We start from the raw sequence: 25,552 nt of genomic DNA, 5'->3' as shown, positions 1-25,552 counted from the left end.
TCAACATGAAATTCTGCTTTATGGAATTATTCTTTGGGCTTAGATCTCTTACACAGAGACACTGATACACTCAGCTCTGGCGAACACCCACAAACATAAAATAGACAACAAAGCATCACATCCTAGCTCGGGGTGCGGTTTGAGTGGGATGATCCAAAGTTAGTCACATACAAAAAGGAGTGTGACTCAGACTTGAAATGGTGCACCATCTATATAGAGTCGACTACTGACTCAAAGTGAGGCATGTGATTGGCGCAGCCGGACTCTGATGTCTGCTTTTAACTCTGCACTGACATCCTTTAACACCCCAGGAGAGTATACTCAGCTCAAACAAGTCTCCACTCTGCAGACTGTCGGAATTACACATATACGAATAAGATTCTGTGTGATTGTTTTGGCTGAATAGATCTGAGGTTGTTTTGGTTTCATGCACTGTAGTGTACTAATTATTGGTTCTTTTTGAGTTACCACACTGTAAAACAATATACATTTAGTTTTTTTCCCCCTCTGCCCCTTTTTCATAAGAATGTCTACTTGTTGAATGAATATTAATGGAGATACTGTTTCTTAGCCAGTGGGTCCAGCAGCCCCAATCTAACTCTCTCTGGTGACTTCAAATGCCTGCTTTCATCATAGGTGAATCTTTTTGGATCCTTTATTGACACTGGAAGGCAGAAAGGTATATCTAATGTAGGATTATGCCACCATTCCTGTTCTTCAATTTTAAAACTGAGTAAGAAAGGGATTTGACCTGTACAGTATCCTCATTGAATATCTCTCTAATGAAAAGAAATAGATACAAATTGTCTGTCCAGGATTTACTTTAGTTGACTTATAGGACATCTTGATATTTCTTGTCTACACACTTAGAAAAAAGGGTTCCAAACGGTTTCTTCGGCTGTCCCCATAGGATAACCCTTTTTGGTTACAGGTAGAACCATTTTTGGTTCCAGGCAGAACTCTTTTGGGTTCCATGTAGAACCCTCTGGGGAAAGGGTTCTACATGGAACCGAATAGGGTTCTACCTGGAACCAAAAAGGGTTCTTCAAAGGTTCTCCTATGGGGACAGCCGAAGAACCCTTTTAGGTTCTAGATAGCACCCTTTTTTCTTAGAATGTAGTTGCAGTTGGATTGAAAATATTTTGGTTTGACTTGTCTATCATGTCCACATACAATTCTGCTGTAAGCAGGCTGCACAGTTGACACAGAATAACCACAGCGGTCTGATACTGAAGCTCCCCTACCTACCTCTCTCCCTCTCTCCCTCTGCCTGGCTGCCACAGGGATTGATGGCTCTGCCAGCCATTAATATTCAAGGTGAACTCCTCATAGTTTCAACTGCTTGTGGAACCTGCTCGGCGCGGCCGGACCTCAAGGCTGATTTCTCCCAGTCTGCCTGTTTTCTGATCGTCACTTAATGTACTCCTCCACCCCTCCATTAATCATCACCTTTGCCTTTACCTGTCAGACCAGAGCGTCGCCTGGTTGCAAGATGAGTGGAGAGGCCACCCACCAGAATACATGTTACTTTTCTAACTGCGTGCACACATTATGAACTCTGTGATTAAATGACCCCCGCTATAACGACAATGTGCACTGTCACAGATGGGAGACGGACGATGTGGCGAGCCGCTGAACCAGTGAAAAAAACCTGACTGCGGCCCATTTCCTGGTTGCCAATATGCTTAATGACAGGAGTGATGAGTTAATGACAGCTCTCGTCTAATTAGAGGCACTGAGGTGTCTATTGCAGCCTTTGTGCAGACACAAATAGGACCATTGATTTTGCTGTGGTGGACTGTATCTGGATACTTCAGGGAGTGTGTGTGTGTGTGTGTCTGTGAGGGAGAGTGTGTGTGTGTGTGTGTGTGTGTGTGTGTGTGTGTGTGTGTGTGTGTGTGTGTGTGTGTGTGTGTGTGTGTGTGTGTGTGTGTGTGTGTGTGTGTGTGCGTGTGTGCGTGCGTGCGTGCGTGCGTGCGTGCGTGCGTGCGTGCGTGCGTGCGTGCGTGCGTGCGTGCGTGCGTGCGTGCGTGCGTGCGTGCGTGCGTGCGTGTGTGTGTGTGTGTACTGTATATGAGTGTGTAAGAGATTGCCGGGCAGGGGAGCAAGTTATCTGCTGTCCCTTTGACCGACAGAAGCCTTAAATTCCAATTAGTCACACTTCCGTGGATTGGTGAAACTAATTACTGGCTTTAACTCCAGGCCAATAATGAAATGTTTGGTGGAAAGTGGGAGCATGGGAGACCTGGGTAATTTGTGGCTTGGTCCCCGAAGTATTCAAGTCCCACATGTACCATTCTCGACCACTCCTGATTTTTGTTTGAAATTAAACATTAAAACAAGTGAACACAGGGTGAAGGTACTTAATGATTTCAAATCCTCATGGATTTATCTTTATTATGCATCTGAAAGCCGCCTCGACAACTGCTGGGGTTAAACATTTATTAATGACACCCTCTGATATGGAGCACCTCAGTAGAACGTGGCTCCTGGCTAAGTGATTTATGGACTACTGTATGTGAAAATTACAGTTTATTACTTCTTATTCCAAGACTAACCTCTGTCATTTAAACATATTTGTTACGGGAACCATAAGTATTAAAAATGAGTTTCTACATGGGAATGAAAATGTGCCAATGACCTTTCTACAGTAAACAGACAGACTGTAGAAGAGGTAGCAGCTGGGAGATGAACTTAAACCCAGTGATTAACACACTCTGGGTCAGGTGCTTTGTTCCCATTATCAAGTCAAGGTGAAACCTGCATTTACTTAGATTCCCCTGCACGGTGGCCATCTGCAACAGCTTGTCACTCCAACCCGCTCTCGTTCTCTCTCTCTTACCCCCTCTTCTTCAGGTTCAATAGTTGTCACTTACTGAGAAAATGCACTGTGCTCAACCGGGAACAGGGCCAAGTGCGGCACGGAATCTGTTTCATCCGACACTCCCTAATTTAGCATAAACCATAATTAAAGTGACTTGGCAGTCGGCTAAAACCAAATTTCATACTCCCTGATCACAAGAATGGGTGTGCAGTTGGTAGCCAAAAATGAGCCTGATGATGTGGACTTGTTATTTAAATGCCCACCCTGACAAGTATTAAATACGTTCAAACTGATGTACAACTATCAATGGCATTTGGTTAATGTACGATATATTGACACTTTTGGACTATAGTGCAAATAGAAAAAACACATCTCCTCTGTCAGGTATAGTACAAGGTATCCTGAGTATACGGTCCCAGGTATCCATGATGTAAGGCCTACATAAAACCTATGGGGTTTTACTCATCACAGAACCAACAAACAAGCCACTTTCCAATACTGCATCATCCTGAAATCAAGGTTCCTGTACCATCACATTTCATTACAGGTTGCCATTGGCATTACCATTCTGTTTGAGTTACACCTCACAGTCTTCTGACACATAGCAAACATGTCCTTGGGCAATTAGTGGATTGTATGTCAAGGAAGATGATGTTTAACAGCTTCCCACTGTAGTTCAAATGAGGCACACAGCAACTCTGCACTAAAGTGTGGCCTGGCCCTTTAAAATGGGCCGCAGTGAATTGGCGTTTCAGAATTTATCACAGCTGCCACCGACCAAGTCGGTCCAAACATTATATCACCCACTGGCGCTCTCTCTCTCTCGTTCTCTCCCTCTTTCTATCCCTCGCTTTCTCTTTCTCTCTCTCTCCTTCACTGCAGCATTGCACATCCGGGCCTGTGTTTTCTTAAAGAGCCTCTATTCAACCCTGCTCTGAATTCCGATGAATAGGCCATGAGATCACAAAAAATGAAGTGAGAGAATCAAACCCTACTGCGATGAACATATGTTAGCATGTGTAAAAGTGCAAAGATGTGCATACTGTACAGTGCTTGTACGTCTGTGCATCAACACTAGGGCTTTAGTACATGGTATTGACACTGATTGTTAGAAAGAAAACAAACTCTAAATGTGGGAACATTTCCTTCTCTACTCATTGCATTATCATTGTTGAATGTTCTCCATCATTGCAGCCTCATGCATTACATAGTATAAGCACATTTTGGAAAGGCCCATAAAGAATGTCTGTGAATATGAAATTGAAACTATGGTAAAAAAGCTGTTACTTCTCGGCAGCAATATCTATGTTGATTCAACAGTATATTTTAAATATGCATGAGAGCTTGCAATGCATTTCACACTGCATCAAAAGACCATTTCTTAGAAATGAACAGCACAGAAAGCAATATTAGGTCTGTTGTTTTCCATTGTTCCCTACTACTAGAGGAGCTCTATAATAAGTGCCATGCCTGGACTGTTAACTTCAGTTTAATGCCCTTTATTAAAGATTCAAAAATTAAGATACTCATTTATTTATCATAATACAGTCGTCATTAATATTTAACTGAAGCTATCAACACTGGAACCTTGGAATACCATTTGTACCTTCACAGAAACCTCTCAGTATGACAACAATAGTAAATGTTCAGCCACCATTCTTCCTGCTACAGCATAAAAGATCAGGGGAGACTTTTCCAATCAACATTTTCATACCTCAGTTGATGGAAACTCACGGTGAGAGCACGGAGCTATCAAAACCAGGTGAGGTATTACTTTTTCAGATTGAAAATACACTTGAAGTGTGGCTCTCAGTAGTGGAATCAACATCGATCAATTGAAAATTAACAGATTTCCCACGAAGTCTGGAAGCACCTCGTTAAGTCTACAGAGCAGTCCCACGACTCACACATACTTACTACACACCACAGCAGTTAAAACCCTCTGTATGTGCAAGCACAATCCGCAGAGAGAATCCAATCCACCATGCATAACATATAGGGCCTTTCCCAACTCTACCAAGCTCTAATGACTTCACTCACAGCCTGATTTTTTATAAATGCTGAGCCCACCATTGTACACTTCTGCTCAAATTGAATACACTTAGCACAAACTACAGGTGATGTTCACAGTCACCACTGGAACAATTCATCTCTGATTTCCTGATAGAGAACAAGGCAGTTTGTATGTGTACAGAAAAGTCTACAAATGCACACCCACGTTTGCCTGCACAAACACAAACACACAGGTTTGCCTCTTTTGATCTATCTTACAGAGAAAGAGTGAAACACATGGAACATACAACCATATACACATTCACCCACCCACCCACAGTGCTTCAGCCCACATAAAGAAAGCTACAGCACACCATTAAAACTAAAACTTTAGCCCAGGTTTTACAGACAGCTTCTCTCCGGGGAGACAGTGGGGAGAAGGCTGGAAACTTATTGGAGCTGTAAAAATCTATTCCTGAGGACCTGCACCTCCCCCAGGAGCCCCCTTCAACCATTACAAAACTGGGACGAGACCTCATAAATGGAAAGGGGGGAGTGGGGGTGCTAAGGGCAACTATATATTACTCTATGTGTGAAACAGCCTTCATCATAACACTAACTACACTGGGTTCCAGTTATTTGGAGTACTGCAGAACTACTGTAACAACTGAACAGCAGCTCATAGAAACCATCCCCAAATTGATTAAAGAGCTTTATTTAAGCTTCACCGACTTTCCCCAACCACACAGATCTATTCTAAATCAGCTCTGTCGTACCCTCAATGTGGATGCAAATTTGGAGAACAAACTAACTAATATCTTACTAGATGGGGGGTATTTAAAAAAATGCATGGAACTCAGTCCGGCTTTAAACTTACTCTTGAAAGTTGTAATAGTAGAACGCACATTGTGTAGTGCATCATGAGTTCCTCTTGTCATGTTAGTCATTGTATACCTTAGAGAGCTATTTATAACTTGTCAGAAATGTCCAGATCAACTAGCCCATTTTAGCAAAAAACATTTAGTTTTTTTACCTATAGATTTTGTTTTGTTTTTTAGTCACTCAAATATCACATGATTACACATTAGACATGGCAAAATGTATAGAATTGCAAGAAAATGTGCTTTAAAAATGCAACATTTTATTTGCACCCCATGACAAAATGTGTAGAATTGCAAGAAATAAGCTTTAAACCTGCAAAATTCTCTCCGCCAACAAGAGGGGTGTGAACAGTTTGTGTCATGGACAGTGCTTGTGCCCATAGAAATAGACGTGGTGAATGCGCGCGCAGGGGGGGGGGGGGGGGGGCGAGGGATGTTCCTAAAAGCTGGAAGGCGGCCCGAGTGAAAAAGTTTGGGAACCCCGGATGTAGAATAGAAGAACCACACTATCACAGTTCAACCTGAATTACACCAAACACTCAACTTCAAATATGCCTCTCTTTTACATATGCCCAAAGAGGAACAAAACATTGAATGAATACAAACCATAACTGAAAAGCTCTGCAGTATTACAGAGGATATAGAGGATGAGTTAGCTCTCCCCTGAAACAATCAAGGTGACTGAGACATTCTGATCTGTAAATTTGAAATCCTATTATCAATGTGGTCTGGAATGATGAAAAATAGCCTACTAACAAACATATAAAAGAGAGGCACAAAACATTCATCTTTACTGCATTACTGATGTCCCTGAGCTCTACTCATTGCCTGAATTGTGTGTGCTTCCACAGTGACCCGAGATATAGAGTGAGTAGATAATTGCAGTGGCAAAATGCTGTGTGATCAGTGCCAAAAAATGAATCAGACATATCAGTGTGTTGCAGCTTGTGGTGACTAAAACATCATTCCATCTCATCACACTGCTTTACCCATGTAGCACTGCAATCAATAAATTCTAGCCCTAACTTAGAGGAAGCTGTGTCATTTTTTTAGGCAATAAGAACACATGGAAATAGACAATGTAGCAAAACACAGTAACATATTTGTTGCAGTTTTGTCATCATCAAGTGAACATTTAAGAGAGACATTAAAAGGTGTGATCAGCCACTTCATTGGCTTGCACTCGGCGGGGGCAGAGTCATGTGACATCTGTCATACTCTAATTTCCATGTTAAGTGGGGAGGGGTCAACATGGTGGCTCTGACTGGCAGGAAAGGAGGTCAAATGACTAAGCAAAGAGGACAGGGAGAGAGGGGACAAGTTATGATATGATTAGTTAGTAAAGGTATATTGGGTATATACAGTTGAAGTCTGAAGTTTACATACACTTAGGTTGGAGTCATTAAAACTAGTTTTTCAACCACTCCACACATTTCTTGTTAACAAACTATAATTTTGGCAAGTCGGTTAGGACATCTACTTTGTGCATGACACAAGTCATTTTTCCAACAATTGTTTACAGATAGATTATTTCACTTATAATTCACTGTATCACAATTCCAGTGGGTCAGAAGTTTACATACACTAAGTTGACTGTGTCTTTATACAACTTGGAAAATTCCAGAAAATTATGTCATGGCTTTAGAAGCGTTTGATAGGCTAATTGACATAATTTGAGTCAATTGGAGGTGTACCTGTGGATGTATTTCAAGGCCTACCTTCAAACTCAGTGCCTCTTTGCTTGACATCATGTGTAAATCAAAAGAAATCAGCCAAGACCTCAGACAAAAAAATTGTAGACCTCCACAAGTCTGGTTCATCCTTGGGAGCAATTTCCAAATGCCTGAAGGTACCACGTTCATCTGTACAAACAATAGTACGCAAGTATAAACACCATGGGACCATGCAGCCATCATACCGCTCAGGAAGGAGATGCGTTCTGTCTCCTAGAGATGAACGTACTTTGGTGTGAAAAGTGCAAATCAATCCCAGAACAACAGCAAAGAACCTTGTGCAGATGCTGGAGGAAACAGGTACAAAATTATATATATCCACAGTAAAACAAGTCCTATATCGACATAACCTGAAAGGCCGCTCTGCAAGGAAGAAGCCACTGCTCCAAAACCGGGCATAAAAAAGCCAGACTACAGTTTGCAACTGCACATGGGGATAAAGATCGTACTTTTTGGAGAAATGTCCTCTGGTCTGATGAAACAAAAATAGAACTGTTTGGCCATAATGACCATCGTTATGTTTGGAGGAAAAAGGGGGACGCTTGCAAGCCGAAGAACACCATCCCAACCGTGAAGCACGGGGGTGGCAGCATCATGTTGTGGGGATGCTTTGCTGCAGGAGGGACTGGTGCACTTCACAAAATAGATGGCATCTAGAGGGAGGAAAATTATGTGGATATATTGAAGCAACATCTCAAGACATCAGTCAGGAAGTTAAAGCTTGGGTCTTCCAAATGGGTCTTCCAAATGGACAATGACCCCAAGCATACTTCCAAAGTTGTGGCAAAATGGCTTAAGGACAACAAAGTCAAGATATTGGAGTGGCCATCACAAAGCCCTGACCTCAATCCTATAGAAAATTTGTGGGCAGAACTGAAAAAGTGTGTGCGAGCAAGGAGGCTTACAAACCTGATTCAGTTACACCAGCTCTGTCAGGAGGAATGGGCCAAAATTCACCCAACTTATTGTGGGAAGCTTGTGGAAGGCTACCCGAAACGTTTGACTCAAGTTAAACAATTTAAAGGCAATGCTACCAAATACTAATTGAGTGTATGTAAACGTCTGACCCACTGGGAATGTGATTAAAGAAATAAAAGCTGAAATAAATAATTCTCTCTACTATTATTCTGACATTTCACATTCTTAAAATAAAGTGGTGATCCTAACTGACCTAAGACAGGGAATTTTTACTAGGATTAAATATCAGGAATTGTGAAAAACTGAGTTTAAATGTATTTGGCTAAGGTATATGTACACTTCTGACTTCAACTGTACATTGGAGCTACTGTATATGTCTACAAAATACTATATGTGTGACTACCTCTGGGTATATATGTTTAAGGGACTTGGAGGACTGCTAGTGGGATGGAATATCTGAGATGATGTGGGAATATGTTGGCAATGCTATAACAGTGTCGGAGCCTGATATGCCAGAACCCAAATCTATGGAGGGGAGGAGGGTTGGAGAGGGGTTGCCCTGCCTTGTGTGTGTAGCTCAGCAGAGAGGAGAGAGGGCGCAGAGAGAGGATGTTTAATGAGCGCCCCCCCCCCAGCCTCCTGCCTGCCAGAGTGGCTGCATTAACACCACACGCCTTATCAAGGGCGCTGTCACCGGCCCTGAGAGGCACAATGCACTGCCACTCTGCCAGCCAGCAGAAGAGAGGGCGAGAAGGAAGGAGAGAGAAAGAAAGAGGGAGGAGTGGGGAGGGAAGGAGCCTAGAGGACATTATCTTGATGAAGCCATGATCGATAAAGCCAGAGCAAGCCAATGGAACAGCGATACCATCCCTTTTAATTGAGATTTGACTCTGCAAGTTCACCGTGCGCCCATCTAATTTAAGAGTGGCCGACGTCTCACCACAGTTAACTCCTCACACACGTCATCAATTACAGGATACTCTCTGACCTGGGACCTGGCAGCCAATCAGAGGGCCCCACTTCCTCTCCTCACCTCTCGGTGGATTGCTGACTGGGGAGGGGAGACGCCTCTCTCTGGGGCCCCATGCCACCGGCCCTCCCTTCTCTGTTTTCTCTGTTATTTATTCCAGTGCATACATACCTCCTTGTCTACATATTTTCTTGCCCGGTTTCCTGGCACATTCCTTGGATATTCTTTTTACTGTAAAATGAATAGAAGACTAAAAAATAACATGGAGCTCCATTAAGGACAGTTGGAGCATGCAACACCACTATCTGACTGCTGAGGAAGGAGAGAATGTGGTAGCAAAGAGAGTTCCCACCGGGCACACACCGGTTGAATCAACGTTGGTTCCACGTCATTTCAATGAAATTACGTTGAACCAATGTGGAATAGGCGTTGAATTGACGTATGTGCCCAGTGGGTTGCTCTTATTGGCTTAGTTCATTAATCAATCAGTCAGTAAATCAATCAATAATCATTATTTACATGAGCTTCCTCCTTGATGAGCCCTATTCATTGTGTCTACACACAATGGACAGATGATGACCCGCTATCAGTCAGGAGTGAGGAGTGAGGAGGAAAAGCAGGAGGAGGAGGGGAAAGGAGGAACCAGTCTCACCTGAATGGACGTGCTGAGGTAAACAGGAGGATGTGCGTGAGGAAGGGATCAGGAGACTGATGAACTGCCGCACACTCACACACAAACAGACACACACACACACACACACACAGACAGACACACACACACACACACACACATAGAGGCGCACACACACATACATACTCACACACATAAAAGCAGTGTCATGCACGTAAACATGCAGAGGTCATGCTTTTCTCACTCTTGTCAGTACAAAACATACAGGAAAATATTTAAAAAGGGGTTGTTGGTTTAGGTCTGTTTTTCCTGTTGGCCCTGCTGTTAACTCACCATCCTCAGTGGGAACATATATGTTTAAGAAAAGGCAGTCCTCGCTCTGGTCCTGTACGTAAGAAGACACTATCTCCAGGTTGTTAGTGAACCACACAGGCAGCATGACGTCTGGCAGACGCCCCTCCACGATGGTCTGAGGGCAGACCGGGGCGAACTGCGTGGCGTTACGGACCTCCGGCCACGAGATGGGCGGCTCCGGGGGCTGAAAGCGCCTCTCGCCCGTGGGGGGTGCGGCATAAGGTACCCCCTGGAACTGAATGACGGGTCCCAGGATCTCGTTGTTGAGCTCCTTCTTGACGCCCCTCAGTTTGCCGTAGACGGTGGTGACCACGGGGTCCGTCTCGTCCAGTTTCTGAGAGGCCGTGACCAGGGCCTGCTGCGCTAGGCTCAGTATCCATAGCAGGAAGGTGAGGTCCAGGCCCAAACCAAGGCCTACGCCTAGCCGGGGCTGCATGGCCCTCCAGGCAGGGTGCAGCCTCAGACGGCCAGGCCTCTGCAGGGGCATGCTCCCTCTGCCACACCAGTAGATACACACACACACACCAACTAGGGCTCACCACACCGCAGCGCTAGCAGCAACAATCCACTTTAGGTCCGCCCACAGAAAGGGGTACAATCAAAGGAAAAGTATGAGGCCTCCCAAACGTGCGGCTGTCAAAACTTTCAAAGGCTCTTTGCATGGCAAGTACTCCCCACTGATTTCACACTGGCGGAGGCAACATCTTCACTTGCTGCTATTCGTCAGGCCGCATCCTATTGACAGTCCTGTTTTCCATCCTGGCGACGCAGGCAGGGCAGCCATTTGCAGCAGGTCTTCCACAGATAAATCAACCCCAGTCGAGGCGTGGGTTTATATCCTGCAGGAAATAAAAAATAATTAATTAGTACTGAGGTGGAGAGAAGAAATATGAACAGAGCAGGGCTTTACTGGCTGTTACATTCTGGCTATGTTGCCATCAAGCAGAGCACAGGGGAATCACAGTCTGCCTAGTGACACCTCATCAATCATGTGCAAGTAGCAGACTGACTGAGTGACTGGGTATTAGTTAAGGGATCTCTCCTCCTCTTCCAGACCAGGGAGGGAGAATTAAGAAGATCATGTTCATAGAGAGAAGGAAATCCTATTTGTTTACAATGCGATGACACCTGTCATAGACACATAGTGGGGGACATAAAGAAACTTCAATTATGACAGTGTTAGCATGGAAATGGGAAAAGAGATCAAAATATTCTCTAAGAGCATCCATATTCTTATGACTAGAGCACCCTTTTGAACATGTTTACTCAACAAGGAGATTGACGTTAATTAGGGAAATATGCTCAGAAGAATAACATAATAAAGTTGCAAACCGAGCCTTGAGGTAATGCGACATGTTGACTTGCTTCTCCTTGCACATTAACTGGCTACTTCCAAATCTTAGGAGAGAAACCTTTCAACCTTGCATACAGTACGGTACATAAAACAAATATTTGAAAGCTATATTTGGATCATCCTCTATAGACAGGTTAGCTGATGTCCCGAAAACGTTACGCATGATTTAATGAGGCAGAAGTTTGTGTGTTGTTGTGATTCTGGATGGCCAGATAGCTAGCAACAATGACAAGAAGCTGCCATGTGGGGAATCGTAGGTGGATTGTTTAAGCTAGTTTCATCTTGTTCTTAATACCATGTCTTGTTTTGAGGTGTTTTGACTGATCCCAGCTAGCACAGAGGATCTGGGCCGATTCGGCTGAGAGTCGGGGCACTCGGCTGAGAGTCATGTGGCCCGAGTCTGTGCTGCCTTCAGCAGTATTACTTATGGCTAGGATGCGGGGATTGAGCTCGGGCCGATTCCAGTGGCCCAAATGAATTATTTGGGGCTTGGGCCGATTCCAGTGACATTTATCTGTCCCAAATGTTTTACTTGGGGCTCTGGGCTACTCTCTGGCAGATGACTACACGGGCTGCTTTATATAATTAACATTTCATAATTTATTTTTCCATATTTTCTCATTGTTTCTGTGATCAAAAAATACAATTAACATTTAAATTAAATTCTTTAAGAGTCCTGTGTAGTATTTTAGTGTTTTGATACTTTGTGCAACGTAATTGATAAGCATTAAAAACTTTGTGGCTGGAGCCTCCCAAGTGGTGCAGCGGTCTAAGACACTGCGTCGCAGTGCAAACTGCATTGCTACAGATGCTGGTTCGAGACCCGAGCTGACGCGTGCCGGCCGCGACCGGGAGACCGATGAGGCGACGCACAATTGACCCAGCGTCGCCCGAGTTAGGGGAGCGTTTGGCTGGCCGGGATGTCCTTGTCACATCGCGCTGTGGCGGGCCAAGCGCATGCACACTGACAAAGTCACCAGGTGTATGGTATTTCCCTCTGACACAAAATGTTTTTTTTTTATGGATGGGTATAATTTGTATGTATAAAATGTATAATAGTCATATTTAAAATTACTAAATTGGGTAATTTTTTATACATTTATTTCAATTTGCATCGGTCCACTTCTGGAGGGATTCTGGTCAAATGCCGGCAAAGTCGGCTGAATTCCGGTAGCCAGAAAAGGCCTGATGTACTTGGGCCGATTCTGGGCAGTCACTCATTTTGATTCCGGGCCGAGTCCGACACCCGATTCCGGGCCGATTCAATCAATTGGCCCCGGAAGAGGGCCAATTCCTCATTGCTAGCTGGGATGACAATTCTATGCTAATATGTCTAAAATTCGCTAGCTAACAAACAAATCATTGTGCAAATGTATTTATGTTTTCAATAAACATTGGAGATGAAATATAGTTTACATGTTGTCCACGATCTAAGCCAACCCTTTGTGTATTGCCCCATAGTTGCACACACATCGGTTTTGTTGCTAAACAACCAACCCGTCTTTAGAAAACAAGTCTTAATGAGGAATGGGAGGTTAGTTTGTAACTAGAAGCGACTCGCTCTCTCTCTCCAAGGGAATCAGTTACAGGCAGATTCAGATCAGCCATTCATTTAGACCAGCACATGAAAACAGCGCCAGATCTCCCAGCGAAACACAAAATGGGTTTATGTCCTCCCAATATGGAATGCCTGTCCTCAATATTACTGTACTGGGTCCGCCACACATAAAGTCAAAGAGGTTGAAGAATTTAGCATTTTTCAAACACGTTTCCTGCAATCTAGAGTCATAATCATTACGCTTAATCCAAAATGTATATTTTTCTGCATATCTAAGCATACCTCTTGAGCTGTCTGTATCTTCCTGACTGGTATATGCTGCTCGGTATCTATAATGCTATAATCTGGGTAAAGAAATGTACTTTATATTTGTATGTACTGTAGTTTTATTCAGTACATTTAGTTATTGCTTGCTTTTCTAAAGTCTACCAACCTTGCCAGCAGGAATGGCAGCTAAGATAGTTAGACAAACTAGCTACTCTAACTTGATTGCTAGGCTGAAATGGCTTCTTAGTAGCTAGTTATGAGATTTGAAGATTGGGAACATAACTGGGCTAGCTAAAGGCAACTTCAGAACATTTCTAGATGGCTAGTAGTATTACAGAGAAACAACAACAACAACAAAATGTATACAAAAAAAGATGTATCTATATATATTTTAAACAGGACAAATCTGAGGAGTCAAGTGTTCCTGCTCCCCCTATGGGCATGATGCCTCTGCATGTACTGTAGTAAGTGACTTTAAAATGAGTGGCCCAGTGGTGAAGTAGGTTGACACCATGGGGAGATGAAGTGATCCTAACAACCCACAACCCCAAGACATTAAGCACACCCTAAGGTTGGACATTTTTAGACAGCAGTACTAAAAATACCCTGTAGCTGTGAGCATGTTGAAAGAAACACTTAGGTTGGTCAAGCAGATCTGTCAGTTTATTGGTCTTCCTGTAGACCTAAGTACACTTATGTGTGTGTGAATATACAAGAATACAGGGTTGGAACAGAGCTGTATATCTCCCATAGTAAATGTAAATGAAATGCTCTGGGTTGGAGGAGTTTTGCAGTGGTCTGATAGTTTTAAACCATCCCAGACACAGCAGATGAGATGTCCAGGTGTACCCAATGGTAATATTTGCAATCACTTATTTTTTCGTATATTGCCAAACACATTCATTACTGGTACCACTCTCACGTCAACCCTTGCAACAAAACCATATTTCAAAACAAATCGCATCTATCGACAAAGCCGTACAAATGATATGCATCCAAACAAATGCATAGCAAGCAGTCTGCGCCCTGGAATAATTAGGCAAACAGATAAACAGAGGAACGAAATGAAAACCTCTGGCATTGATTGTGTACTGTATTGTTAATGAGGCTATAAAACTACTGTGAGGTTTTTACAATGGGGAGACTAAGAAAAACTGCACATGGACCTCGCCGCAAGCCTTTGTCATCTCTGACACACCAGACAAATATTAAGACTGCAGACAGGCAAATAAAAACCAAGGCTTTGGCTCTAATCTTTTTTCAGAATCCAGGAGGGGCGAGGTTTGGCTGGAGTGATGATAGCTGGCTGGTTGGCGCAAAGCAGGATTTGGTAACATTGTTGTGCTGCACTGTGTGAGGGAGATGAAGTAAATGAGTGTGTGCACAGAGGATGAGATCAAATTGTGTCCTTTAATCCTTATGACAATCTAACTCAAACAGGCCTATGGTGAGAGGCGTTTATTGAGGTCTCTCCCAAAGCTAAATCTCTCTGGGGTGGTAATGTACTGTAATGCACATCCCAGCAACACTGGGTCACAAACCTATGGTAGCTACCTTAACACTCTGTAATATCTATGTCATACCTGCAGCATAACAATAGTGTCACCCTGATGTAATTTGAATCAAAAGGGAAATCAATTAAATACTGTACTATATGCTCATGTTTTCCTTCTAGAAAATTATTTCTCATTCCATTTTCCTCACTTTCCCTAAACGGGGACAGAAAATGGTTGCCACTTTGCCTCCAATTTCCATACTTTCTGTGTGTGATTAAACCCTTCCAGGTGTTGAGAACAAATTTCACACGTGGCCAAGATATCCATTTAACAAATCCTTTGAAAATCCCCTGCTTAAGAACCCCACCATAATAAGCTCAGCGGATCAAGCAAAAAGAGGTGATCTATGAAATCAACCTTGCCATTTATTTAGCATGTGGAGTAACTCATGTATCACCCTGTTTTTCCACATTTTTTCCCATGTTGTTAGTATGTTGTTGGTTCCCAGAGTACATGGAGAAGCATTCATCTGCAGATCCAGTGCAGGAACTTGTCCCAGTGTGAGTCGAATCACTAACCTGCTCAGGGACACTACAGCCAAGTGTCAATGCTGAAATGGGAAGCTTAGAAATGGGACGCAATGTTATGACTGTATGTTATGTCAAAAATATGTAATTGTTCACTTATAGACAATCTATACCTGATGCATCACAATACGTCATCACCACTTGATTTATTACCCTATTAATAAACTGATGGGTATACGGAGTGGCAAAATACCACAGAAAAGGCATGGCTATACAGTACATAGACTGAGAGACGATGGTAGATGAACAGCATTTAATGAGGTTCAGCACATTTTTCCCCATAGGAGCCACTGGAAGGTCCCCGATTATATAGAGGTGTACTCTGGAAAACAAACGGCCTATTATTTGAGCCCAAGCTGTAAAGCATAGAGAACATAGAGGCACAAAGCAGAGTTATGGTGGCAGTCAGTCAACAGACTAAACCTTCCATCACTGTGTGGTTTACATCCATGCGAGCTCCCACTGACCTTAATGATCTAATTTCACCTCCAATAAAGGCTTTTGGGGAATTTATAGACGACTGCTTATGACTATTTCAGTGGATATGCTTAGCCAGCAGGTCCGCCATGGCCAGAGTTTGATTTGGGGATTTGCGGTGTGACAGTGAGATGTCGCTGTGAATTAAGAACAGGAGTCAGAAGCCTCCTCTGTGCTCATAACAAATTGAGCACCGTTTGTGACAATGCCCATTGTATCACCATCCTTTAGTAAAACATGTCAGTCACATTGTGAGGAAGTGAGTAACTAGACTTGACTGCAGCAGCTCCACTGAGGCCTGTCTCCAAACTGGGGGAAATCCCAGGGCTGGGGTTATTAATAAAGACTGATGAATAAATCCAGCATCCATGCATTAATAAGAAGAAATCTACAATCTATAGTAAATCCATAAGGAAATTATGATTAAGAAACAATAATGATCATATGACAAATGACCACCACCACTATGTGTGCTACTAATAAAAAATGATAGAGCGCTGATACCAATAATATCATCAATTACATTTGGTAGCAGCGGTAGTAGTAGAATCACTAATACAAGTAGTAGTATCCACCATTTTGGTTTTCCATCATTACTACCATCTTAATTATGGCTAATGACACTTAACAAATTCCATGATTTACTCAATTACTGCTTAAGTCCCTCTGACTGTAGCAGGTTTTCGTGTGCTGTCATGTCACATCAACTCTGATGGCCCCTCAGTGCTCTGGAGTACTGGGAACATGGAGGAGTTAAAACTGTAATGGCAAGCCGTGAGCGCTTCACACTGCACACACACACTGCACACAAACTGCACACATATACACACACACACACACACAGAGAAACACACGGCGTATGGTGCCCAGCATACGCCTGCAGCTCGTGGCGGAGCACTGAAGTGCATGACGACAGGGGTGACGTGGCTGCGCATTATTCAGCCTGCTCTACTCACAGCGTCTGCAGCAGCTCTGGTGAAGTCCTGCATCACACTGCACACTATAGCCTACACTACTCCCTACACTACTCCTTACTTTACCCCCTTATCCTTAATTAGCCCCCTTAAGAAAGCCTCCTCCTCTGGTCTCACATCCCCACATTACACTGTTTACCAAGATGATAAACAGCATCATAACTGGACAGCTTCATTGGTGCTTCTACTTAGCAAATCGGGTCAATTCTCTCAAATCAAGTTTATATTTAACTGCATTTCACGTGGGTGTCAAGACACTGAACAAAATGAAGCAAGAACTGCCAAACAAAACAATGCAAGAAAAGGGAATACAAGTTGAATAAACATTGATAACACAATCAATGGATAAAGACAGGGACAGGTAGCGAGTAGAGGTGGTAGAGGTGGTAGAGGCAGTGATCAGCTGATCACAGGCCTTGTTAGAGCCTGTATTTAGAAAACAAGTTTTCATAATTTGACTACATTTATGCAGCATGGCTGGATGGTTGTGTGGGAGGGCATCTGTTTTTTTCCCTCCACTTGGTTCACCTGGCTGCCATCTTCGTGCCTTCTTGCAAGGGGTCACAGCTAAAGCACTAGGTTGGCGTGAAAAATGGAAAAATGGAAAAGCTTCCTGCCTTCTCTCCGAGAGTCCCTGTGCTCCGTGAGAAACACTACCTCCCACTCTCTCACTTCAGGGCATAGGGAACAGGCCTGGTCAGGGGGATGCGTGGGAAAGTCATTATCATACTTGGAAAATTATCAACTCCACTATTAGATAATATTTTCCACTAATACAAATGTGGCGGGCTCTCCCCAGCCCAGCTCTCCTGGGGCAGACAGGTCTTACGGCTCCACTTTAGCCCACCCCTAGGATCCAGGGGGCCCCCTAAAATTGGTTTACATCAAAGCAATAATTAGTCAGTTAGTTACTGCAGAGCTCATAAGGGACTGGGATGCCCTCAAGGGCCAAGCCTGTGAGCTGGAGAGAGTAAACACAGAACCTACACTCAGCTAGTTTCCCCTGGTGGGACTCAAACTTGGGTTTGGTTTCTTAATGGGCACAAATAGAGGGCAAAACTTTCTTTAAGAGACATAAATGAGTCAAAACTTTAGTGGAGCATTTGTGGTGTTAATTCTCTATATGAATCCAATATTTTTTGCACTGATCTGGCTTTAAAAGCCACCCCCCTGAGTGGAAGGACAGGTGTTCTTGTGAAAACACAGAGCCTACTGAATTGGAAAGTGTGAGAGTGCTGCTGTGGCCCAGCTCTCTCTCACCTTTAGAGCTACAGGACTCTGATCGATTGGCTGAGTCGTCCTTTCACTCCAGCAGCTGTGGATAGGTGAGAAGTGGAGTACAGATGAGAGGAAGCGAGCAGCAAGCAAAAACTGCACTCCTCACAGGGACACAGAGATAAAAGTCTATTAAGGCCGTTTAGCTTTGTCTTGCACTTTGAGTCCCTGGCACATACTGTGCTTCACTTTATGTGTTTTGGTTTTCTTCAGGAAATGGACAAAAGAAGTGTAAAAGGACTGGATGCCCTCAGGTGAGAACCTGAGTCATCAGACCAGAGGGTTGGTCAGGTCCCACAGGAGAGCTCTGTGCCTCTGTCCACTCATTAGATTGGGTGCTCCAGCGTCCCTCCATTGGGTACACACACACACACACTTCCGACCTGATTAATGCCCCATTTCCCAGAGCCTGCTGTGCTCCCTGTCAGAGCTGATGCTCTCGCTGCACCCATTTCCCACCTCAGATCAGTCAGACATAATGAACTGACCAAAAACACAGCAAATAACCATTAAGCTCAGCCCTCATATTGACAAGAGGAGACCATCGGTGATCAGTCCACTTGAGTTGAAGAAAGACTGTAGGGCTAAATAACCAGCAAATGGCTAGTTTACATGCAAAACCACCTACCATGGCAAATCCCAAACACCATCCATGACACAGGATACTCACAAAGCCTTCTTTAGAGGGGCCATTTGGAGCCCATGCTAGAAAATTTGCGAAGAATGCAGACAGTTCCAAAATGGCCCCAAATTAAACAACACCATGTCAGAACTTGTAACAGAAAACTCCACAGCAATCATCTAAGGAGGAAAGGGTAGCAGATATCTTCCATATTCTCCATCCCATAGCAAAAGCACGTGTGCTTCCCACATGTCTATTAGCTTGTGGAATTATTATCTGAAACTAAAAGCCACACTGTCTGACTGTGATCACGTGCCAATACTGTCCATGCAAGCTGTAAAGGGAAAATATTTTGCTTTTTTTTTTAAAAACAATTAATCTAAAATAGTAGTATAGAAAGAAAAACTGGTGAAGGTCATCTTGCTATATAAATGCCCAGACAGAGAATGTTATGTACAAAGACATGCGACAGTTGGAGGCTCTCTGCCAATACTGTAATGAAAAGAGTATTATTCCAATGACAATTTGGCGATCAGACTTTTTTTTGCAATACTTGTAACAAGGGAAATTAGATGAATAATGCATTATGAGACCTAGAATTGACTTTCTGTACTTGAACAATAGAATATGCCATCAATGCTCATTTGTCATAGGCTGTTGATTTAGCACTACTGTAGGCACTGTGCATAATGCACTGAAAAAGAAAGTGTTCCAAAAATGTCCGAACCAACATTATGAGGGTGAGTTCACTAAATCGGTCACATAATTCTAAAGTACCGCACCTGAAACAACAGGAACACAGTCAACACTTCCATTATTTATGAACTAGCTCCCTCCCATGTACAGAGTGGGTAGCTGAGTTAGAGGCTGCCAGGGGCTAAAGGAAAGAAGGGAGATTATTGTAAGAAGCTCTAACCTTTCAGGCTACTGGCTTGACAATAGATCAATGGTTTGAGACTTTTGGGGGTATGAACTACTGATGACACAGATGTTAAAAAATATAAATACATAAATAAATGTTTTAAAAAATAACAGTAGCCTAAGCATTAGCAACATTGTATCCCATTGATTCAAATCAATTTGGCTCCTACCATACATTTTAGTTGAGTTGAGTGAGTAAAAATCATATCTTTATTTAGCTAGCCATTTAAATTAACATTTATATGAACAATTTTGAATGTTACTTTCAATGTTAAAGATGTTAACTTAAATGGCTACGGAAAAAGCTAATATTTTACTCGTTGCTCTCACAAATCAGTAGACCTAATTGATCATTTGTTGTGCTTGCGTTACAATATCAAATGGTATTGGTCACATACACACGGTTAGCAGATGGTGATGCGAGAGTAGCGAAATGCTTGAGAGCAACTAATCATATGGCTCTCTATTTCAAATCACATTCAACTGTGTCCTTGACTCTAATATTGTGTACGATTTGATTGGGTAGGCCTACCTACTACCTCATTTTATGAGCTTTTACAGGAGCAAAATCCAATGTGGCTAAAACGATACAACATGCAGTGTTCATGTCAATAAAACTGTAATTAACGGCACCACGCCAGAGCGCACTGTATAGGAGCCTATCTGAAAAATGCCCACTTATGCATATAGCAATCGATGTAAGTCAATGACCAATAGCTTGAAGATCACATAATGATAACTGGTGAGTTTATCCCCCATATCAAACATGCCTCAAACATCCATATTGTAGATAACATCATTAACGACTATTTGCCAAAGCCAAATAAACTAATCCAGTCTTTTACTGCCATGAATAGCAAGTCCTGTCTGTAGGCTATGAATTGAGCGCACATAAATACCGCATTTATCCAGTTTTCTGGTGCCCGGTGCCTATAGCCAATAGTGTTGAACTTTCCCATCAAACGTTGCCTACTCGATTTACTGTATAATACATTCAGTTCTTCATAGCATAAAATGTTTAGCCACCAGCTGAGTGTTTTAATTGTCTACTCAGTCGTCTCTGAACACCCATTGACATTAATTAATGAAGGCTAAGACATTCCCGACTCAACGTGAGGTATATATCCTTAATTATGGGTCAATTAATATCAAGTCATTTGGCTGATTAATTTCAATTAAGGGTGGAAATTGATTTTCCTTCATCAAGTGAGGATGGTGTTCTATCTTTATTTCACTGAATAGGGTTAGGTCTCTTCACAGGACTGCAGCTGGTGTTAAAATGGACAGTGGATTTTGGACCTAAGCACCTGTGCAACTGGCATCAGCACAACTGACCCTTATGAAAGTAGATTAATCACATTTTCATATTCAACATACAGGCACATGAGTGTGTGAGCTTCCAACAGAGAGATTTCACCAGAGAGCTGAACAGGAGCATATTGTCAAGCATCTATAGCAACATATGCTCCATCGTTTAATGTAGCCACAATTACATCATCCCCAAATGAAATTCGTCATAACTCTAGGATAATGATATAGGCTATGCAATATAGACATTATGCATGAAATTAAATACATTTATGCAGTCTAGAACTTGTTTATCACCTCCTTCCCAATATATTACAATTGACCTCGACACAAAGGCTCGCATTTAAAATCCCCATTTGATAAAAGTACACAAAAGCTGGGACCGAATAACATGTTTAAACAGTCATATTTGCGTATATGTATATTTACCATAAGGCTTGATCTCCACCACTCGTCGTCACCTCAGACAATTTTCCTTAGTGCCATGTCCCGTTATTTCAGAGTGCATTGCTCTTTAAAATCAGGGACACAAACCTTGCCAGAAAAAATAGGACTTTTCACTTCAAAGGTTATAAACTTGCTTTTTCATACTTCGTCGTAATTCGGTCCAATTTCGCAGAATAAAGACAAACTAAAGGGTCCCCCTCAGCCGGAATAAGTGTATTTAATCCAAAATGTTTTCCTTCATCAGAGACGACCATTTGCTCTGGGTCTTGCGCAACCCTCCTTGTCTTAACAACATGAAAACTAAAGAACTGAAATATTTTTTATCTGCTCCTCACGATTCTAGGTGCACCTGCTTGATAAAATGCCGAGGTCTCTTCTCATCCCTGTTGGAGAGAGGATGCGCTGATCGAAAAATGGAACAGAGATACACCTAGTGGCCGTGGAAAGAACTTCAATAAAGCTGCTAAATATTTTTTAAAGAGACAAGGAATATTTGTTTCCGTTTGTCTGCAACTTAACTTCCTCTTTTCAAGTCACGATTTTACTCTAGCCCATTATAGGTTACCTATTGTGTTGTATATCTATGTGTGGGCATTTCTGAAGTAGCTATTATTCCCAGAATGAATCACTTCCCTGAATTTACTGCTGTTGCATCACATTCACAGGTACTTTTTGACTGCATTTTATTTGCATGAATGTTATTTATTTTGTAGTACAGAATGATCACCAGTGCATATGAGCATATACCACCTGAGAGGGATAATTATTTAAACCCTGGATTGGATTTAGCCACCATATAGAGCCATTGTTCTGCAAGCACTTCACAATTGATAGGCTACTTGAGGCATATGGAGAATGCTAAGACTATTGTTCTGTTTGCTACAAGCATTGTGGGACTGCCACAATAAATGATTTCACCTAAAGGATATTTTCAGCAACACGGACAGCCTTTCCATGTAGAGAAAGATAGAGGGTACAAACAACCGTTGAAGTTGTACCCTATTAATGTTAAAATAATAGGGCAGAGAAGTCAGAGAAGGCTAGGTTTAATAGATTTCTACACTTCAAAGGGATTTTCAGTTGTGATTCTATTGTGTAGCCATGGTCACAAAATAAGAATCTCAATTTATACTGAACAAAATTATAAACGCAACATGTAAAGTATTGGTCCCATGTTTCATGAGCTGAAATAAAAGATTGCAGACATTTTCCATATGCAATAAAAGCTTATTTCTCTCAACTTTTTGGCACACATTTTTTTACATCCCTGTTAGTGAGCATTTCTCCTCTGCCAAGATAATCCATCCACCTGACAGGTGTGGCATATCAAGAAGCTGACTAAACAGCATGATCATTACACATGTTCACCTTGTGCTGGGAACAATTAAAGGCCCCTCTAAAATGTGCAGTTTTTTTACACAACACAATGCCACAGATGTCTAAAGTTTTGAGGGAGCAAGCAATCGGCACGCTGACTGCAGGAATGTCCACCAGAGATATTGCCAGTGAATGTCATGTTCATTTCTTACCATAAACTGCCTGTAACATCATTTTAGAAAATTTTGCAGTATGTCCAATCGGCCTCAAAACCGCAGACCAAGTTCATGGCATTGTCTGGGTGCTCGGTTTGCTGATGTCAATGTTGTGAATAAAGTGCCCCATTGTAGTGGTGGGGTTGTGGTATGGGCAGGCAAAGCTACGGACAATGAACACAATTGCATTTTAACAATGGCAAAGAGATACCGTGATGAGATCCTGAGGCCCATTGTCGTGCCATTCATCCACCGCCATCACCCCATGTTTCAGCATGAGAATGCACGGCCCCATGTCGCAAGGATCTGTAATTCTTGGAAGCTGAAAATGTCTCAGTTCTTCCATGGCCTGCATACTCAGACATGTCACCCATTGAGCATGTTTGAGATGCTCTGGGTCGATATGTATGACAGCATGTCCCAGTTCCCACCAATATCCAGCAACTTTGAACAGCCATTGAAGAGGAGTGGGACAACATTCCACAGGCCACAATCAACAGCCTGAACAACTCTATGTGAAGGAGATGTGCTGCATGAGGCAAATGGTGGTCACACCAGATACTGACTGTTTTTTGGATCCACGCATCTACCTTTTTTTAAGGTATCTGTGACCAACAGATGCATATCTGTATTCCCAGTCATGTGAAAGCCATAGATTAGAGCCTAATGAATGTATTTCAATTGAATGATTTCCTTATATGAACTGTAACTCAGTAAAATCGTTGAAATTGTTGCATGTTGAGTTTATATTTTTGTTCAGTATACATTGAGTTGCTCTTAAACGTGTAGAAATGCTGTAATTACACTAATAATAACATTGTACTAACGTTTTCAGCTGCCTATTCAAGGGAACCAGAAACTGAATAAGCACTTGAACAGAACTTTAGATTGTGATAACTGCACTGACAGATATCAAGCAACTCAGCTGCTACAGTTGATATGGCGACTTGGAAAATGGAAGTTCTTTTTAAGAATAAGGGAAACAACGCCACTCTTCGTCCACTGTCCAGGGGCGCAACTTTGGTTTTAGAAGTGGGTGGGACATAACCTGGCAGGGGTTCCTCCTTCAGATTTTTTTGGGGCATCTAAAGGTAATTTCCTGCATTTCTACTATGGCTGTCCACAACAACCAAAAATCTAGGTCCACCAATAGTAGTCTTTTCTTTCGACCAATCAATAGATTGCCATTTTAAAATGTGTATTATTCCATAGGCCTATATAGACACACCCTATGTGTTTTAATAAAATCAACTAGGCTATATGTACTGAATTTGTCTGATGCTTAAACAGCTGTTCGATTAAAAAATCAATACACACAAATGACTCAAGAAGGAGACAGAGATCAAGATAGCCTAACCAGAAGAAGAAAACCTGTTTCCTAACCCTCCTTCTCCTTCCTGCTGTTATGCTCCTGAAGTTGCCGGTAATAGGCTACACCAGTGCTCGACAAGCTTTTCCATTTGGAGTGCCAATTTATCTTACAATTTCTACCAATCTCCATGCCAGTTATGATTTTCATATGCACATTTTCGTGGAACAGTTTAATTTAATTTATAAAAGTAATTGTATCTGAAAATCATTGTCTGTTGTTAATCCACATTCTATCTAAATCTAAATGAAAATTATACAAATCTAAAAGTAACTTTTCTTGCCATTCCCAACTATGTAATAAAAACCTACATAAAGCCAACACAAAAACATTGCGGCATGCAGGTAGAAAATATCATGATAAAAATAAATAACCTGTAAATCACATTGGCTATGCACAGTCTGTCTGCAACGATCTTGAAACATTGTATCAACTATTAACCGGGTTGCCCCAAAACTCTTGCTAGCAAACTCGAAACATTGTATCAAATATTCTGGGCCGCGCCAGTGAGCCCATAAAAGACACAACTGTAGGCTATTTGTGCAAGGGATAAGAAGTAATCAGGTTTCCACCTTATCAGAGCATTACATTTTTCAGTTTCATGCCGAGTGGTTATCGAAAAAAGGGATAGAGCTGGAAATATTGTGTAAATACTTTGATGAACTATTGTCATTATCAATTGATTCTAAAAACAGACTTTGTTTACTTGCTGTTTGAGGTGAAGAAAAATGACTTTGAGAAGCTCCACAGCTCATTAGTGGTGGTGAGTTAAGACAAGCAGAAATACTACCAGACATCCTCAAATGGGCACATTTACAGGCATACATTTGCGCACAGGACAGGTAGACTAGTCCTACTTCTACATGCGTAATCAGGTGTGCATCTTTACTCAACATTGACAGGAGCGTTTCAAACAAAAGATGATGAATAAATTGACAAAACTTTTATCACAAGTGTAGCATAGGTTGTGAGTTCTGTAAATCACATGTCCACTCCAACAATGAGAACGGTAAATGACTGTAATAATAATATATTGAATGCATCAACAGAAATAACCACAAC

The 25,552-nt window shown here is 42.2% G+C and overlaps 1 protein-coding gene across 6 annotated transcripts in view; it reads right to left on the bottom strand.

Moving 5' to 3' along the window:
• LOC120054495 (neuroligin-1) overlaps nt 1-10,790 on the bottom strand; it is a 279,013-nt gene extending 268,223 nt beyond the window's left edge. Inside the window, exons 1-2 of one of the 6 annotated variants that reach the window (XM_039001920.1) lie at nt 10,283-10,790; nt 9,490-9,549 (exon numbers count right to left, since the gene is read on the bottom strand). In XM_039001920.1, coding sequence (XP_038857848.1) covers nt 9,490-9,549; nt 10,283-10,790 — 568 coding nt within the window. Of the gene's footprint in view, nt 1-9,489; nt 9,550-10,278 lie in introns of all 6 variants that reach the window. The other 5 variants (XM_039001921.1, XM_039001922.1, XM_039001926.1 and 2 more) reach the window with 5 other exon arrangements.
• Nucleotides 10,791-25,552: the final 14,762 nt, after the last annotated feature.

This window comes from Salvelinus namaycush, chromosome 10 (assembly GCF_016432855.1).
Source record: "Salvelinus namaycush isolate Seneca chromosome 10, SaNama_1.0, whole genome shotgun sequence".
Classification (NCBI taxonomy): Eukaryota; Metazoa; Chordata; class Actinopteri; order Salmoniformes; family Salmonidae; genus Salvelinus; species Salvelinus namaycush.
The sequence above is the reverse complement of the archived record's forward strand: the minus strand, read 5'-3'. Positions and strand labels throughout refer to the sequence as shown.